We start from the raw sequence: 18,154 nt of genomic DNA on the forward strand, positions 1-18,154 counted from the left end.
TAAAATGGTGATCATTCATCGTCATTGGTCGGTATAATCGTTATCTTTTTTTTTCTTTTTTTCTTTTTACAAACGGCGATGAAAATAAATGGGATGGTCATAAACGTTGGTTGTGTTCATTTTGGCATTAGCTTGGTTGGCTGAGCCCAAAATTGGGGAGGTTGCAAAAAATTTTGGCGGGTTCATAAAAAAAGAAAGTGACCTCTGCTTTCGTGCCACCGATTTCTGTACCAATGTTAACGGACAATGGAAGATGAAGATGCATATCGGGCCCTCAAACCCATGCGCCAGGTTCCCTTTTGCAGAAACTCTAATCCGTTAGGGTTCAGTGAATGAAAATTCCACGGAAATAAGCATCACTGCACTGGACAAGCCGAGTTTATCGACTGTCAACAAAATACCAAGTTGAACAAGAACGAGAAAAAGAAAAATAGGATGAATAGGGATTACAGTCGTACATGATTCATCACTGATCAAATATGGATTGTACCTTGTTAAATAATTGGGGAAGGATCGTAATCAAAACCCATTTTTTTTTCTTAATGTGCTGATGAACCATTTAGTTTTTCCGGAGGCGGACTTACTTAAGCAACAGAAAGAATCACCAAACAACATAAAAAACAAAAGACAACAGTAGCAAAAAAGAGATCGGCATTGCTTTTTTTTTTTCCTGCTTAGCACAGCTCTCAGTGGATAAATAAATAAATAAAAAAATAAGAACGGATGACATTCTATACTATGGAGGAAGGGTAGAAACGGTGTTAATCTTGCTGGACCGGAAGAAGGAATCAAGATGACGGGAGAAACGATGCGATATCATGGGATCGAAAAAAAAGTACCACATTTTTTTTGGGTACCGTCTGTTGGCTATCATATGTAGAAAGGCGCTCAAGTCCATGTAGCTTCCATTCGGTGATGTAACCATTGATCATGGGGCTACCACTAATAAAGCAATCCAAAAAGGGGTCACTGAGCCTTTTTTGAAGTAGTCTTATTTTATTCTGTTTACAATTCAGTCTATCGTCTGCATTGAGGGATCTTGTGGACAGCGAATGGTTCCTTGAATATGCAACAGCGCATTGGCACTTGCAATGCGAACTCAATCATCAAGATGAAAGAGCGAATCAAATCAAATAGAAGAGGCGTCTCATATGAAATAGAGTGAAAGGAAAAAAAAAAACGCCAGTTCAATGCAAAGCCGTTGGTGTGTGTTCGGAGGTGTGAAAAAAAAGAAATATAAAGAGACACCAAGGTCCGTTCCCATGATCACAAATTTTATTCCAGGCTTGTGATTCGATTGTTTAGGTAGGACATGGTCCAACTCAGCTGATTTGACGAGCACAGTCCATGTTTTTCGTGGTTTGTGCATCCTTCTCATGCATAGAACTTGTGAAAACTTGTGCGACGCCAGATAAATCGCATTTTGTCTTACTCCAAGCCACTGTTTCCTTTATAAATAGACAGAAAAGTACAACCCTACAGTTGGTTTGTACGCTCTACCTTTTTTTTTATACACATCGTTGGTGACTAAATTCCATGACAAATATGCTGTCCACTATCATCAGTAAGACCTGTTCCCAACAACAAGCACCCGTTGCAGTACATACTTGCAATGGACGAGGCAAAAGTTATTGCTTGATCCATCGACGATATTTCGAAACCAGTTGGTGTCCGGATTGCGGTCGCTCAAGTCGTAAGTGGCTGTTTATTTTGGGCCCTTGGAGAAGAAATCGGTTGCTAAGTATCTTTCATTAGTAGGTCGTTAAGGATTTCTACTTTATTACCGTCACCATCGCATCCATCTGCATTGGAAGTCTTCTACCTATCTGCTATTTTTTTTTACCGCTCTTCTCTCAATCTCTCTTCTCTCTCTTCTCTCTATTAGTGCGTGCGTGGCCTCTCTATCTTCTCTTACTTATCTGTTTATTTTCTTTTCTCTTTCTTCTCTTATCTCCGATTACCTCAGCAACAACACCCATCTCCACTCAAAGTACTCATAAGGAAGGATAACGATCTTCATACCATTTATTCATGATAACCCTACCACTCTTATCCAAAAATCAGAAAAAAAAAGGATAACCATGGAAAAACCTAAAAACCAATTCTCTTCCCAAGCGGGCAGAAAAAAAAAAACCATGACAGCTTCCAAAAAAAAATTTCCCCTTTCTTTCCCCCATTTTCTCTCTTGCTGTACGCTTTGTAATTATATATGCCATTCTCTCTTAGATTATTATCACCCTTTTTATCCTTTTATCACTTCATCAAAAAATAAAAAGTATCTAAATCGTATCTATCAGAAAACCGTTGTTCCGTTGTTCACCCGAAAAAAAGGAAAAAAAAAGTTGGGAAGAAGAAAAGAAAAAAAAAATAAAGATATCAGCTGGGTGGCACAAAGCGCTACCAAGGATGTAGAAAATCGCTAATCTCTGACGATCTGTTGCTGTTCTTTTCCCGACGTGAACCTGTGATCTGGGCGGGTTTGCGCTTCCACTCCAAAGAGAAATTTCCTTTATTCGTTCTGGGGGGCCGATTCCTTCTTCACACGTTTCTCAAGCACCTTATCTATCAACCCAAAATTCATGGCTTCTTCCGCCGTCATAAAATAGTCTCTTTCCACCATTTTTTCTAATCCATCACAGAGAGTGAGTTTCATTTCTCTACGTGGGAAAAAAAAAGAAAATATAACCGGGGACTGACAGATCGTCAAAACTTACCAATGGTCTCATACTCGCGAATGCCCGTGTGTTTTTGGTATATGCGGTTCAAGCGTTCTCTTACACGAAGAATTTCACGCGCGTGAATGGCGATATCGGATGCCTGACCAGCAGCGCCTCCCGACGGTTGATGGATCATGATCGACGAATTCGGTAACGCAAATCGTTTTCCCGGTTGGCCTAGATTATTCGCCGCACCAAGAAAAAATAAAAAAAAACCCAATGATCATTCATGTCCATTCTGAAAATCAGATAAATGTATTTTCTCTACTTACCAGCCGCCAATAATAGCGAGGCCATGGAACATGCTTGCCCGTGACATAATGTAGATACAGGCGATTGAATGTACTACGTAAAAAAATCCCACTCGTCAATTCCCCCTTATCACTGTATGTCTACATCCCATTTGCTTCGGTGTTACCTGCATCTAAGGAAAGTAATCCAATTCAATCATCTCTTTATTTCACACATGATGGAGATCCGTTGTACTTACTGTATCATAAATGGCCATGCCAGCTGTGACACTGCCTCCCGGCGAATTAATATACAAATTGATCGGTTTCTCTGGATTTTCGGCTTCGAGGAACAGTAACTGGGCTACAATGACCGACGCCACATTATCATTGACCTTTTTTTTTCACAGACCAATTCATAAGTCTCCCTGTGTTGACTTCTTTTTTCACTGTTCACATTATTGACTCACCGGTCCGTTGAGACAGATAATACGTTCTTTCAATAATCGGGAGAAAATATCATAAGACCGTTCACCACGTCCCTAAGTCATTCCCTTTGGTTTTAGTTGGTCCTAAAAAAGGGTATACGCATACATGGAGTGTCTTTTTTTTTACCGTTTGTTCCACGACAAAAGGAATGAGACTTTGTGCAGAAGGCGATTCGGTCCAAGTGCCTACAATAGATTGCTCAGGTCGAGCAAAAAAAGACTGTGGGATGGGAAGAGCCCGTGTTAATTGAGGTCGGGTTTTGTGCTTGTGAACGACTCTGTCCACTTCCTTACTCTTGCCAGAGGACGACGGAGAGGCGCCATGCGTTGCATAATGTGATTTAACATGGTGGTGAAAATGGAGGAAACTATAAGATCGAGGCAAGCAATAACTTATGAAAGGTTGTCCAGCGTATGGGCGAGGATAGTGCCAAGTGACCAGTACCAGTTTTGGGATCCACTCAGCCAATCAACGCGCTGGATGCACCGCCGACCCAAAGAAGCGTCACTGACCAACCCGATTAGGTCAATGAAACATTAACCGACTTGCTGGCACCTTTGAAATGCGTCTATCCTCTTGCTATGTTACTTGTATACGAAATGGGAAAGATTCTATCAAAACTCAGGCGGTACTAGGGATGATTGACTCTTTTTTGGATACGAGACATGCCATTTGGTTTTGAGGATCTTGGGTTAAAACGAAATAAAAAGAAATACGTGTTTGTTTACGTTTCACCCCTGAATTTCTAGTAGGGTGCGAAAAAATGATGATCAATCGAGATCACAATTTCCTATGGAGTATCAATGCTGCAAATGGAAAGCACCCTAGCAATGATGCTGCCCAACGGTAGAAATCACTATGACAGTGGCTTGATGACAGTTTAGGAAATAGACCATCCACAACAAAGTTCCAACTTGAGCGCATAAAGTTCAGTTCAGGATCTGCCAATCCCAAAAATGACCACGAACAAAAAATTCAAGGAGGTGTACAAGATGATCGAAAACCGACCCTGACATTGTCGGCTGCCTGTGTACGTGGAATCAACACAGTAGCCAAAAACTGCAAAAGCTCATCATATCATGAGTTAGCTAAGTTTGGTCGTAAATTGTAAATGGCCTGGGGATACTGTACTCACTGCGGTTTCTGCAAGTAGCTGGGGTCCATCAGTTGGCGTCAGTTGAATTCAACTGGAGTCAGTGCAAGATGCAGGAGAGAGGGGTGTCGATGACGGCGTTCGGGAGATATTCAAGATTTAGACTTCTTGGAACATCCTGGAACAAAAAAACCAAGAAGCGTAAAAATGAACGTTGCTGCGGCTGGATGCATAAAAAGAAGGGAAAAAAAGGTAGAGTTGCGAACGTTCTAGCTTTCACCACGCATTAGACTTTTTCTTTTATATTTCCAATCGCTATGATCAAACCAGCATTACTCTTATTATTTTTGTTTCTCGCCATGCTCAACGTCACTTTGGCAGTGTGGATCGGCAATGGACCTCGGTGTTTATCTCTCTCTGATCGTTCGGCCTGTCCAGCAGGTCAAGAAAGTCAATGCTTAGCTACAGATCAGCGCATGGCTTCCAGTAAATGTCCACCGCGATGCGGTGACTTTGGCGAATCTTGCAGTACCGGCGTCAAGATTTGCTGCTTCTAAAATACCATTGCTTATATTGAATCCACACACAGCGACCTCTTTTTCACTCTTGTCCACGTATTTACTAATAAAATAAACCATGCCATTGTATACATCTGGATTTTCTGCTACGCTCGATGGCCCATATTAGCGACCCTTTCAAGAAAGATACAAAAGCTAGGAAAAGAGTCCAGAGGATTAACAGTGATCGGTTTCTTTGTCTTTCTTTTGATGCACTGAGAATAACCACAATAAGGCCAACCCCTGTGACGTACACTTGCAGCATCATTTAGTTTTGAGGCCATGAGGAGCGAACATGGGAATGTTCCCCAGATTAATATTTTCCTACAGATGCAGATCTTCCTGGGTACCTGGTTCCCTAAAGGGATGGATACCATTGACGCCATTACGGAATCGATTATAATTTGGAAGCGAAATGATCGGTATTCCCATGAAGTATCACTCTGTGTCGCGTTGTAACAGGATGATGGATCGACACAAATATTGCTTTTACGGTGCATCTGTATCTGCTTTCCACCACTGTTGTACCATTCCTGGTCATAAACTACCCTGCTCCGGTGCTTTTCATGCTCCTACAGTACTTGTTCTCCTGAATGGATTGCTATGGTCGCAACAGCTCGTTCCCACAAAGGTTTTCTCGATGTATCACATCAAATATGAGATCGCTAATGGTTGTCATGAGAATGAATTAAGAAAAAAGTTCGTTACGTTACATAATATCATCCTATAACATTTCAGCTACGGAAAAGCGCATATAGCTCCTGTTTTCAGTGATGCAACCAAGGTCATCTATTGGGAAAAAAGAAAAACCATCAAGATCAATGGCTGTTGCTGATGAGCAAAATCAAATACCAACGGTGTGATGCATCCATAGTGTCTATTGATTAATCTGTCTCCAGTACAACAGCAAAATCACTCGAGACAAAGAGGAAATAGGTGAGAAGAATGAAAATGACATAAACTGTATTATACAACAAATGAAACGGGGGGTAACGAAAAAAAAAAATGAAATTATGCTTTTCCGGTTTTCAAAAGATCCAAAAAGCTCGATTTAGACATGGTGGAGACTAGGTTTTAACAAAATGATTGGATGAGTCCATAACGTTATTTTACAGCCTGCTGTCGAAAAAAGCATCGACTTACCACTCTTGGCTTTTTCCAAAGACGCCAAAGTCTTGTGATTGTCGCTTGCTCTGGATACCGCTACATCGGTGGCTTTCTGTTGTGTAAGGATCGCATTAAATAATTTGACAACTACCAAAAAAAAAAAAAAAAAAAATCAATATCACATCATCGTTTGTTAATTTTTGTACGAGCTCACCACCGCGTGTCGCCACTTTTCGTAATCTCTTTTCGTATTCAAAGGTTGTGTAATCGGGGATCACGCGGCCTTTGGATCGCAAGGCTTTCTTCTCGGCCGAAATGACCTTGCGTGCCTTGTATTCCAATTTTTCATCCTCGATTTTGCGTTCCGTACCTCTGGCTCTAGCAAGAATAGGTTGCTATTTATCCATCAAAGTTTTTTTGTTACTCTCCACGGTAGCCAACTCCTTTAGGTTGCATTCAACAAACCTTTTTGTCCGAGGCACTCAGATTTCGACCCAAAATCTTGGTCATGGCTTCCGAGAAAGCTTCACTGCTTCCCTTTTTTGCCTTGTCTACAAAAGCCGGCCAAATGGATCAGCATCCATCCGTATAGGGACACACCGTTACGCTTGATCGCAAGTTTTTTTTACCTTCGTCTTCACCAAGATCCATTTCGTCGTCTTCTTCATCCTCGTCCTCATCGTCTTCATCGTCCGCATCGCTCTCATCGGCGTCTGATTCGTTCATATCGTCGTCGAGATCGGATGCGTCGTTCTGTTCGTTGCTGGACGACTCATCCATTTGCTCTTCCTGTACTTCCTCCAACTCGACATCGTCTTCTGGCTTGTTGATTTTCGCCTTGAATTCTCCTTTCTTTTGCACTTGTTTTTTCGCCATGATCAATAACTTATCGGGAGAGAAAAAAAAGCCAGTTCCAGAAATCGCATCAGTGCATGTATGCAGAGGGATTTCAAAGAGCAACAAGCCACGAAAAATGCAAGTCACACCGCATTCAAATTCACGGCCCCACCTTGATTTAAAAAGTGATTCTATTGAGAGTGATGCCATATTATCTGAAGCAGAAAATCATGGGATCAGTATACCATACATCAACTAACAAACAAAAGATACAGAAGAATAATGTTTTTAATGAGAATCATGCAATAGGATCGAATAAATAGATGAAGAGTAGCCCCCCCTTTTTTTTTCCTTTTTCTTTCTTTCTTTCTTGAATGCCGGTTACTGTGAACGAGTAATTTTGGTGCAAAAATAACCGGCGACACCGGCCATGATGGCACCAAATCGTAATACGACGCCAATGGCATTGGTTGATGATTCGTCCCCTGCCGGTATATCCTTCTCCAAAAAGTGAAAGATGATACTGCTTGCAAACGTGACGAGGAATTGGGGCAAGACAATGTACATATTATGAATTCCCAGCAGCACGCCCGTGGACGGAAGACTGTCGGGAGACATGGATTGAGATTGCTGCAGTTCGGTATCGGGAGAATAGCGAGACTGTGGAGGTAACAGGGCCGTTTGATCGGGGGAATCCTCAGTTGTGTGAGGCAAAACCGCCGGTTCCGAGTGAAGTGTGTCCATCGGGATGGAATGGTCCGCGCTTTCGTGCGTTCGTGGGTCCGTATGTTCGACGAGTTGATAAATGCCACCGTCTGTACCAATCCCTGCAGCTCCCGCGGCTAAGCTAATCCTTGATGACGCGAAATGCGGGTTCATGCCTAAACGGTCCCGTGTTTCATCTCCGTCCTGGTCCGTGGGATCGCCTTCGTGACGTTGGGCTTCTACACTCGCAATGTACTCCCCAAGTAAAGAAAAGGGCGCCCACATGGTAATAGCCCAGCTAATACCGCAGATGCCAATGACTACCGAAGCCGCCGCTACACTGGAAACGAGGGCCGTGCTCAACATGGCAAGACAAAAGATTAAATGACTGATTGTCCACGCACGTGGTAAAGTAAGAAAAGGGATATGCAGGAACTGAGATGGTGCAAAGGAATACTTGCGACCGCGGAAAGTAAATTTGATGGTCGAGGAAAAATTGGTATCGGGATCATCCCGCGAAAATGAGGAGGAGGAGGAGGAGGAGGAAGATGTGATGAATAAGGGAAGCAGGAAAGACGCGCTCAAGGAAACGATGGAATACACAAGGAAAGCGAAAGAGCCTGCACGGGTGGCCTGACCCACCGCATCGGCTTCATCGCCACCGCCGTTCTGCAATGCCGTTTGATCATAAATCTCGGCCACCCAAGTGGTCGAGTAGAATAAGAATGGGAACCAACCAATCCAAGCAAAGAATTGGACATTGCATATCCGCTGAATAGGTTTGGGCAAATGCCAAATATTGACAAAGATAGCCGACAGCGCCTTGAAAGGGGATTGTTTCCGTGTCGCCCTAGCAACAAACTAGATCAGCTTATTGAACCATCCTTTAAAACATTTCTCACAAAAGCATCGCTTACCAGGTATCCTTGGTAAGCACTTTTTCTTTGACCGTATAACACGTGATAGCATCACACAGCAACAGGACAATGGACGCCACCACGCACAACACCTTTAACTGCGTGTTGCCAAAAAAGGGAAACACCGCAACAAGGTCCGCATAACCTCTGCAAGATAAACCAAAAAGTCAAACAGTTGTAATTTTCTGCAAGCGGCTCGAATTTCCAACTTACGTGAAATAACCTGCGACGTTCCCCAAGCCTACCATACGACCGGCCCATGCCGTGCCATCTTCTTGCTGACCTTGCGGTAACGCATCGACTATCAGTGCACGACAGGAAGCTTGGACTAATCATGCAGTAATGAATCATCGTGTTCGCTCTCCCTTACGACTCGGACTTACCGCAATTCACGCTGAAATCCAAAATATAAATGGCTGCAATAGCAATACCAATGGACACTTTTGTCGACTAGATTACACAACCAAGACATCCGTTAGCGAAAAATCCTCATGGATTCATTTCATCCCACTGCATGATAACCTACTAAACTGCCTTCTTGTGTTCCGGTAAACAGTGAAGTCAGTTCCCTCGTCCATCCAATCATGAGGAGACTCAGCACCACAACTACACTACCACCGAGAAGAAAAGGCCTTCGTCGTCCCAAGCGAGATGTACATCGATCGGAAAGCGCTCCCACAATGGGCTGCATTAAGAGACCTGTCAAAATTATTTTACAACGTTTAGAGTAGGATGACAACAGTCAAGGGGGGATTTCGATGATCCAAGGGATAACCGGAGGCTTACCCGATAATGGACCGGCAATCCAGACCAGCGACATGTAAGCTTTTGATAATCCGAGCGATAGCAGATACGGAGTACCTATACACAATAACAAAGATAAAGAGATGAGTGAACAACTGATAACACTGCGAAAAATAAGTTGCATGGATACCCACCGTAAGCCATCTCCACTGACCCTAAATTTTTTATGCGTGAATAAGCGGGTTTTCAAAGAATCGGGGAAACGTTACTGATTACTTACATGTAAACTGCAGTCTGTCATATTAAAAAAAATATGATTTGGGAGACATTAACAAAAAACGAACATTTCGCGTCTATTTGGTTGAAACACGGATACATACCCTGCCAAACAAAGGGTCAAAAAGATGATTTTGCAGGTGGTATTGGGGCCTTTGATATAGGAGTTGCGGGGAACAGCGGGTGATGTCCGCTGAAGCATGGGACGAGCATCATCTGAGTCGTCGTCGTCGTCGTCATTATCGTCTGGGTGAAAGTTGGTCACGTTTTCGGTGGATTTGTTTATTGTTTGACGAGGCCCGTTGAGGGTATCAGGCGAATTTTGAATCGTAGTTGGAAGGAAGTGGGCATCGGTTGAGAATTCATCACGGCGTTCTTGCTTGGTGGGACTGACAGTTTGTTCCGGCACCATTGGTCATGAGGTTTACGCTAGACAAACAATGATATAGACTTCTGACCAAAAAAAAAAATACCAAAAAACCAAGGAATACCAACTGGAGGAAGGACCAATAGATATCCAAAACGGGCCAGCACTGAAATATACGCATATGACGTCAAGAACAGAAATCGAAAAGAGCAATGCGGCGTTTCCGAAGAAATTTCCATATCGGGAAGGACAAGTAGACTGAAAAAAATGGTGAACTACCCGGAAAAGCACGTCACAAACCTTGTCACTGCCTCTTTTTTTTTATTTCATATCAAAAAAAAAGGCTTTTGTCTATACAACCTCCTGATCACAGAAATACTATCGACATTATGATTTCGGCGATTCAATGGATCCGTAAGGGTGTGGCTGCACGACATCCCGAGAAATACAATCTCGACGATAAAGAGTACGAGCGTATCAGTCAACTGGCCGCCGAACAGTTGGAGGATGCCAAGGAAGACTTAAAGGAAGCCGAAGCCATGGCCGTCGATAAGGAAGAACAAGCACCGTAAGTAGCTTGTGCAAATGGTGATTTGATTTCCTCTCTGACGCGAAGGTGTGGACTGAATAGAAAAACCGCTGCCTCTGGTGACGAGTTGGCCGAATACAACTTGGATGCCTATGACGACGAAATTGCCGCTGATAAGAATAAAAGTAAGTGAAGGACAAAGGAAAGCACGGCAGAGAGCGAGAGAGAGAACGCGCTAGAGCTAGGCGGTCCAGTTGAGTATAGTTATTGACTTTTTTTTTTTATTGCTTAAAATTTGCCAGAGGTTGGCATTTTCTCCAATATCAAGGATTTGGCGTACTATGACAACGATGAACAGGATCCGTACATTACCTTGACGAACAACAACGAGGACGATGAGGAGAAGCAGGAATTGGAAGTGTTGCCGACGGATAATATGCTGTTGGCGGCCAAAACCGAGGATGATATATCGCATTTGGAAATCCATATTTTTGAAGGATCCGAAGATAACCTTTACGTGCATCACGATATCATGTTACCCGCGTTCCCCTTGTGTTTGGAATGGTTGGATTTCCATACAGGCACTAAAAAGGGCCAAGAATCGAGCGGAAACTACATTGCCATTGGTACTTTTGAACCGGATATCGAGATTTGGAATTTGGACATGATCGATGTGATGTATCCCGAAACGATTCTCGGTCACACCGACAAGGGCAAGAAAAGATCAAAGAAGGTGAATGCTCAGTACCACGTCGACGCGATCATGGATCTTTCTTGGAATAAGCATCATCGCAACTTTTTGCTGTCGTCTTCGGCTGACGGGACAGTGAAGCTCTGGGATTTATCCATCTCCAAATGCATGCAGTCCTATACCCATCACACCGACAAGGTGCAGTCGGTGGCTTGGCATCCTACGGAGCCTACTGTCTTCATGTCCGGTTCTTACGATCAAACCGTGTGCGTTTTGGACGCCCGTTCCCCTGACCATGTGAAGCGATGGAAGTTGAACAGCGATGTGGAATCATTGCGATGGGATCCTCACAACCCCAACTGTTTCTATGTCGCCACAGAAGACGGTATGGTACAGTACTTTGACGTGCGATCCTCGGGAGACAATGGCGTCGGTGGCAAAGCACTCTTTACTCTTCAAGCCCACGATTGTGCTGTCAGCGCCATGGATGTCAGCCCTATCATTCCTGGCTGTCTTACCACCGGTGGCACCGACAAACAAATCAAAATCTGGAATACCGCCGATAACCGACCCAGTATGGTGACAAGCCGTAATTTTGAATTGGTAAGTTGCCTATATATTTTCGGTGTCGCATTTTCTTGACTGACATTGTGTCTATTTGCATTGAATAGGGTAAAATTTTCTGTGCTCAATTTTGTCCGGATTCGCCTTTCCAATTGTCGATTGCCGGTTCCAATGGCAAGTTGCATGTGTGGGACATGTCCTCCAATGCTGGTGTGCGTCAGGCATTCAAGGATGTCAAGGCCTTTGCCACGGTCCAGGCAACAGAAGAGGTGAGTGATTGATGTGAAAAAGAAGGACAAGGTCGAAGAGATTACTAATATAGACTGAATGGCCATCCCTAGAAAAAACCCATCACACTTGAAGATGACGATGAAGAAGAAAGTGAAGACGAACAAGATGAACGTGCAGACCGTATGGGCGTCGTTGATGAAGACGACGATGAGGAAATGGATGATAATTAGATCCACCCTCATCCAGTCTCGCTAGACGATTAGAAAATCAGCAGACGATAGAAAAAAAAACAGCCATTCCTTGTTTCATTTCATTTTCATTTCAAACTCTACAATTATATTCTCATGCCTTCTTTTTACTTTTTCTTTTTCAACACAAATAACAATGCAATCCTTTTTTGGTTCACTCTATGAATAAATTTGGGCGGACTTGTACAAGTATGCTTATGAACGTTTCAGGGTTTTTATCCAGAGAATCTCATGTGATGATTAATGAGCTTGACCTCTTTTTTGTAAGATAGTAAAATAGACATGGTAACAAAATAAATAGACTACATCATTGCCATATCTCTCTCGACCAATGTCTCATGGCAGCAGCTCTACTGGCATGTTGTACCACACAAAAAGATATGCGTCATTGTTTGCGGTAGGGATTGGGATTGGGCCAAAGATCATCAGAATAGTCTGTGTGATGATGCGTTTGACGCGTGTGATGGGGCTAATGACGTGTTTGTGCAACGAACGACCTGAGGTTGCTCATCCACTGCTACTCACCTTAGCAGATAAGAAAGTGCATTTACGTATCTTGGCGTGTCATTGTTCGCATCCAATTTGCTCAATACTTTGCACGTATTTTTCTTTACGTTTCTTCCTTTGACTCTGACACGGCACGAAAAGAGACACGCGTTAGTGGTTTTGCGAATGCAGCGGCGCTTTCGTCAGTCATCCACCACCATTTTCTCAATAGAACAAACAATGTCTTTCCTGCGAATCCTGTGTCTGGATGTCTTGGAAAGCTGTACTTGATTTCATTTAAAGATAAGCACTCTGAGGAAATACGCAAACAGCAATGTAAACCCAAAAGAGGTAGGAAAGAGGCCATGACAAAGGTTTCTGTTGAATGCCGTTGGCAGGCAAGGCTGCGATATCAAAAATTTTTTCCGAATGAGCGTCACTTACCATATATAGAAACCATGGATCGTTGATTTGTTTGTTTGATCTTTAGATCCATTGGGACCTGTTGTGGCTGATGATTCCTTTTTTCAAATGATCTGCAAAAACTGTAACTGCTGCAGGAACCCCCAGAGGCTTTTACATTCAACTAACGTGAGCATGATAAAAGATGATACACTAGTATAAAAAATGGCCTAGGAAACCCGGTACCAGCCAAACCGTGCTACTGAAAGTTAACCACGTTCTTTTTTTCTTTTTTTTTTCCCTTTCATGAACCCCCAGTTAAACAAGTAGCAATGTTGAAGATGGACTAAAAAAAAACCGACCTCGTTAGTCACCGTAACGAAAAATTTTCCCTACAGGCCTTTCAGTTGGATTGGCTTGCCCCATTCGGCCAAGTCGCTGCCAATTTTGGACAAATCATCTGTTTCACCACACACAAACCCAAGAAAAAAAGACGGGTGATTCCGCCAATCCTTGGGTTCTAAATTTAGGATCATTTAAAACTCAGCCTATAAGATGGAAAATTTGGACCACAATTAGGGATGTTGGCCTGTCGATTTCCTTTTTCCCTTTGTAACTATCACAGCAACAACGCAACCGGAACCATGGTTCTTCTTACCGTCGATACCACGGACACATGTCGAAAGTCATATACTTTTTGCTTCTATGTTTCAGGTCACGGTAAGTGCAGGGTCGTCTGGGTGCACCTTTTTTTTTTTTGAAAGAGTTCCAACTGATTTTTTTTGACGGTTTTTTTTTTGGCACACAGGATGGGGCCATGCCACTCGAGCAAATCAGATCATTTCGGATATTCTAAAGTTGCCTGCCCGTCATCGAGTGTATGTGGTGTCGAATGCTTCGAGTTTTATCTTTCGAGACATCATCAGTCTAGGCGCCATCTACCGTCAGGCCGATATCGATGCTGGCGTGGTTCAACCATTGGCTTACACAGTGGATCGAGACCAAACCATTGCCAACCTTCGAAAGTTTTTGAAACGACGACCAGCCACATTGAACCATGAGATTGAATGGCTACACAGTGTTGGCGCTGATGGCGTCGTTTGCGATGCTCCTTTCCTGCCCTGGTGAGTAGATTGGGATGAGCGGAGACTGGAAATCTCTTTTGTGTATAAATTGTAATAATTGGATAAACTGATGATTGTTTTTGTTGCTTTTCTTTTAGTGCGGCTGCGGCGGGTGCCAATATTCCTGCGGTGATTGCCAGCAATTTTACGTTTGACGAAGTATACATGGGATTGTGCGAGGGCGATGCATTGGACATAGATATCAGAGACATGGTGCAACAAATCATTTCAGACTACCGACATGCGGATCTATTGGTGCGACTTCCCGGTGCGATTCGGATTCCGTCTTTTGAAGACAGTGCAAGTCTAGTGCCCCATACGCCGATCATTTCGTCATTTGACCAATTACCGCGCAAAGGAGTCGTCAATGGAAAACTTCAATTGCCCTGCACCAGTCCTTCCAACGTTTCTTCGGCGCATCATCACCCCGTCATGGAACGCCGCATTGTCGATGTTCCACTCGTCTTTCGCAAATATCATCGACGCCGGGAAGACGTGCTCGACGAAATGAATATTCCTCCTGAAATTTATACCACGCACAAGATCCTGCTTCTCTCCTTTGGTGGCCAAGCGCTTGGAGACGGGAGCTGGGCGAACCCGTTGCCGGAAGGCTGGATTTGTGTGGTATGCGGCGCACCGGACAATGTTCAACTGCATAGACGATTCTACCGTGCTGCCAAGGATGCGTATGTGCCTGACCTCACCAACGCGGCGGATGTCGTGCTGGGCAAGCTAGGATACGGTACTTGCAGTGAATGTATCGGACATCGAAAGCCGTTTATTTTTGTATCACGACCGCAGTTCATGGAAGAACGTGGCTTGCTGAAATTAATGAACGACCAAGGCAGCGCGGTGGAAATGTCACGCGACGATTTTGAAGCGGGACGTTGGGCACCCACCATTGAAAAGGCCGCTCAATTACGAGGTTACTGCCCAGATGCCGAACGTCTTGTCGCTCACGACGGAGGTCAAGTCGCTTCAAAGACCATTGAAAATTTTGTCACCGAATGGTATCGTTCCTACAACAACATTCGCAGCCTCGATGTATCCACCTATCATGAACCGGCTTACGCATCCCTGTGTGTGAGTTTAGACCGATAAGCTAGACCCTTTTCTTTTTCATTCCCAACCCATCCCGCATATCTCATCCGTTTTTTTTTTGTTTATTTCTTTTCGATGGTTTTTTCCTTTTTTCAATTCCCTACCATCTTTCCCCTCTCTCGAATCGCTCTCCCTGACATCAATCTTTTATCCTCGCCTCTTCTTTTTTGTCTTTTTTTTTTGATAATCATGCTCTTTATTAATAGAAGTTTTTGTTTGGTATACACTTTTAGCACACTTTTTTTTTTCTTTTTACTGTGATGAAGAATTGTTGTTTACACGTTGGTCAAAACGGTGATTTCATCTCCTTCGGCTACACTGTAAAATTTTAGGTCTCTGAGGTTATCTGAGAGTTCCATGGAAATGAATGTTTCACCATCCATTGGACTGGATTGCAAAAGATAAAGCTGTTGTTGGGATGCTGGGATATGGAGTAACTTTTGAATGATATTTCGTACGTTTCGGATCATCATGGTCGGCAACACTTTTTTCTCAATGGACAAGGTCGGCAAAGGTAATTCGTGTCGTTTCTTGGTCTCGACAAGCATCGCTTCCGAATTGATCGGTCGTCGAGTGAATGTGATGCCTACACAGATATCATGTTTCAGTAACGCCCATGATTAACCAAGTAAGAGTAAGGGGTATTCGTACTGATTAATCGATTCGTTAACAGGGTGTTTCGTGTACCGGAATTTGCGCTACTCTGTAGATCGGGCTCACCATGCACTAATACAATAAATCATTCATTGTTTGTTACTGTTTCATAAGAATAACAAACAATCCGCTATTTGAAAAAAAAGTTACGTTTGCATAATTCGGTGTAACGTGGATGAATTTTGGCAATCGTTTCATGCGTATCGCCATCTTTGGCGCATAACTTCAGGTAAAATCGTTCAAAATCACTTCGCTCTCGACCAACCAACTGCCCTCGTCGTCCATTAGCAAGAAAAAAGGGAGGCAATTCTAGACAAACCAAATGACTTACCGTATTGCCATCAACGACCGTCAACTTTTTGATCCGGCCTACCACCTGAGATGTTGCATGCTCTGGTGGCAGATCTTTTGTTTGAAACAATGTTAAGTGAGCTCTTTTCTTTCCCAATAACCGGCTGTGGCCATTCTACCTTTGAAGATCGGATTGTGTTTGCACCGCAATTTTGTTAAACTTGGCATGGCGTTGAGGGCGTCGAAACTGGTCCAATTCTGAATAGCATTACTATCGAGCCGTAAAAATTGCAGCTGCGGGAACGCGCCCGGTTCAGGGATATCAACAGAGGGAATCGTATTATTGTTTAAAAACAGCGTCTCTAGACTTGTACACATCATTCAATCAATATTTCGCGATGGCCCTGCCACGACATAACAGATGGCAACTTGAACGCTTTTGTTCCGAATATTCACCTCGGGAGATTGCCTAGTTTGACAACCTGAGTCCAGTTGTCTAATTTGTTGTGCTCAAAATTGATGCATTTGAGATGAGGCAGAGAAACGGAGGATAATTGGCGAATGTCGTTGCCCGCCAATTGCAAATCTTCAATTGGCTGCAGTAAGGGGGCCAACTGCTCGATTTCCGACCACTGAACCCCGGTATGATTGAGTACGAGCGTCGTCAACGTCGCAAACGGGGATTGTCCTTCACGGTACAAAACTGTCACATCATTGGGTGGTGGTTGAAGACGAGATTGACTAATCAAAAGCCATACCACATATGTAAGAAGTGACATAAATAAAAAAAAATTGGTCACGTTGGTTCACTTACTTTAGCCGAAGGATTTTGAGGCTGGGTAGCTGCGAAGCAATGTCTGCAATGGTATGCCAATCTGCAACAAGGTTCCGAGACAAATCCAGATCCACAATGTCTAATAACGAAAATGGTTTAGCAGTCCATATGAAGAGGATGTTGTTTCTCCTGATGAGTATACACTACTTACTTAATGCTGCTTCGCGAATGATGCCCGGAACCCCCGCACTTGATATTTCTTGCCCGGCCAAACCGACCACTTGAAGTTTATGCAGTTGCCTAAACCTTGCTGTTTTAATAATGTGAATCAACCTAAAATCCACGATCCGTCGTCTATTTTTTCACCTTTGCTGCCGTTGAATTTTGCCAAAGCCGACGGTTTCCACTTTGATCTGCTTGTTACCACCAAAGTAAAGTTGGCCTTTATCACTTTCCGGATCATAGACCGTCATCTCCGATGTGTCCTCCTCCAGATATTTGCTCGTCAACGCTTCCATAAAGGTGCAGCCTAACCGCACCTTTTCAGGATGATATCGAATAAACGAGCCTGACCCTGGTACGCTGCAACCCGTCTTTTGTTAGCTTTGAGCATCCATTACATTGATATTGTTGAAACGTTACCTGCAATGGAAATATCGAATGCCTTGATGCGAACCATCGTGCTTTCCTCGAGATGCATCGTCCCATTCCACTCCAAGCCACACTCCTTTGGTGTTTTCTACTGTACCAATGAATCGAACGGTGCCGAGTGAATGTTGGACTTGGATTCGGCTTCCTACGTTTAGATGATGGGGAATCTCGGGGCTGCTCATGTCGGCCGGCATCCGAAATTTCAAAAGAACAAGCACCTGTCACCCACTCCAACGAAGTCAAAACGACGATTTTTTCTCCCGTTTTCCCCGCTCCGTGACGCGTGAAAATTAAAAGCATTTCACTTGATGCCTCTCTTTCTTGCACAGTTTATGTGTGCCTTTTTTTCATATTTGTTTCTTTAGTTT

At 43.5% G+C, this 18,154-nt stretch overlaps 9 protein-coding genes across 9 annotated transcripts; 4 read left to right on the forward strand and 5 right to left on the reverse strand.

Annotated features, from left to right (window-relative positions):
• Nucleotides 1-1,545: 1,545 nt before the first annotated feature.
• Nucleotides 1,546-1,755, forward strand: BYT42DRAFT_489789 (uncharacterized protein; the record flags this gene model as incomplete). Its single annotated transcript, XM_051563958.1, has 1 exon — nt 1,546-1,755. The coding sequence occupies one exon, from the start codon at nt 1,546-1,548 to the stop codon at nt 1,753-1,755; it is 210 nt and encodes a 69-aa protein (XP_051427549.1).
• Nucleotides 1,756-2,290: 535 nt separating this feature from the next.
• On the reverse strand, nt 2,291-3,879 carry BYT42DRAFT_557477 (proteolytic subunit of ATP-dependent Clp protease). Its single transcript, XM_051566896.1, has 8 exons — nt 3,730-3,879; nt 3,563-3,655; nt 3,418-3,489; nt 3,208-3,342; nt 3,136-3,141; nt 2,990-3,062; nt 2,715-2,894; nt 2,291-2,625 (listed from the first exon to the last, which is right to left on the reverse strand). The coding sequence occupies exons 1-8, from the start codon at nt 3,781-3,783 to the stop codon at nt 2,510-2,512; spliced, it is 729 nt and encodes a 242-aa protein (XP_051427550.1). The 5' UTR covers nt 3,784-3,879; the 3' UTR covers nt 2,291-2,509.
• Nucleotides 3,880-4,809: 930 nt separating this feature from the next.
• BYT42DRAFT_557482 (uncharacterized protein) lies at nt 4,810-5,184 on the forward strand. The gene has a single exon (XM_051566897.1). The coding sequence runs from the start codon at nt 4,847-4,849 to the stop codon at nt 5,084-5,086; it is 240 nt and encodes a 79-aa protein (XP_051427551.1). The 5' UTR covers nt 4,810-4,846; the 3' UTR covers nt 5,087-5,184.
• Nucleotides 5,185-6,097: 913 nt separating this feature from the next.
• Nucleotides 6,098-7,069, reverse strand: BYT42DRAFT_610818 (Rrp15p-domain-containing protein; the record flags this gene model as incomplete). Its single annotated transcript, XM_051571430.1, has 5 exons — nt 6,098-6,153; nt 6,230-6,340; nt 6,408-6,588; nt 6,659-6,744; nt 6,823-7,069. The coding sequence occupies 5 exons, from the start codon at nt 7,067-7,069 to the stop codon at nt 6,098-6,100; spliced, it is 681 nt and encodes a 226-aa protein (XP_051427552.1).
• Nucleotides 7,070-7,411: 342 nt separating this feature from the next.
• Nucleotides 7,412-10,084, reverse strand: BYT42DRAFT_610819 (major facilitator superfamily domain-containing protein; the record flags this gene model as incomplete). The annotated part of the gene is made up of 9 exons (XM_051571431.1): nt 7,412-8,585; nt 8,653-8,799; nt 8,866-8,980; nt 9,036-9,102; nt 9,179-9,351; nt 9,439-9,513; nt 9,591-9,611; nt 9,677-9,690; nt 9,777-10,084. The coding sequence occupies 9 exons, from the start codon at nt 10,082-10,084 to the stop codon at nt 7,412-7,414; spliced, it is 2,094 nt and encodes a 697-aa protein (XP_051427553.1).
• A 262-nt stretch (nt 10,085-10,346) lies between these two features.
• On the forward strand, nt 10,347-12,506 carry BYT42DRAFT_557488 (WD40-repeat-containing domain protein). Its single transcript, XM_051566898.1, has 5 exons — nt 10,347-10,607; nt 10,671-10,753; nt 10,871-11,862; nt 11,931-12,092; nt 12,165-12,506. Exons 1-5 carry the CDS (start codon nt 10,429-10,431, stop codon nt 12,282-12,284), a joined length of 1,536 nt encoding a protein of 511 aa, XP_051427554.1. The 5' UTR covers nt 10,347-10,428; the 3' UTR covers nt 12,285-12,506.
• A 180-nt stretch (nt 12,507-12,686) lies between these two features.
• Nucleotides 12,687-13,548, reverse strand: BYT42DRAFT_557489 (uncharacterized protein). Its single transcript, XM_051566899.1, has one exon. The coding sequence runs from the start codon at nt 13,153-13,155 to the stop codon at nt 12,913-12,915; it is 243 nt and encodes an 80-aa protein (XP_051427555.1). The 5' UTR covers nt 13,156-13,548; the 3' UTR covers nt 12,687-12,912.
• A 235-nt stretch (nt 13,549-13,783) lies between these two features.
• BYT42DRAFT_642052 (uncharacterized protein) lies at nt 13,784-15,606 on the forward strand. Its single transcript, XM_051572570.1, has 3 exons — nt 13,784-13,910; nt 13,999-14,314; nt 14,413-15,606. The coding sequence occupies exons 1-3, from the start codon at nt 13,835-13,837 to the stop codon at nt 15,413-15,415; spliced, it is 1,395 nt and encodes a 464-aa protein (XP_051427556.1). The 5' UTR covers nt 13,784-13,834; the 3' UTR covers nt 15,416-15,606.
• Nucleotides 15,499-18,016, reverse strand: BYT42DRAFT_201605 (uncharacterized protein). Its single transcript, XM_051562522.1, has 10 exons — nt 17,778-18,016; nt 17,502-17,717; nt 17,347-17,435; nt 17,175-17,274; nt 16,817-17,101; nt 16,540-16,727; nt 16,401-16,474; nt 16,220-16,337; nt 16,067-16,141; nt 15,499-16,001 (listed from the first exon to the last, which is right to left on the reverse strand). Exons 1-10 carry the CDS (start codon nt 17,978-17,980, stop codon nt 15,691-15,693), a joined length of 1,659 nt encoding a protein of 552 aa, XP_051427557.1. The 5' UTR covers nt 17,981-18,016; the 3' UTR covers nt 15,499-15,690.
• Nucleotides 18,017-18,154: the final 138 nt, after the last annotated feature.

This window comes from Radiomyces spectabilis (assembly GCF_025331425.1).
Source record: "Radiomyces spectabilis strain NRRL 2753 chromosome Unknown BYT42scaffold_2, whole genome shotgun sequence".
NCBI classification, from domain to species: Eukaryota; Fungi; Mucoromycota; class Mucoromycetes; order Mucorales; family Radiomycetaceae; genus Radiomyces; species Radiomyces spectabilis.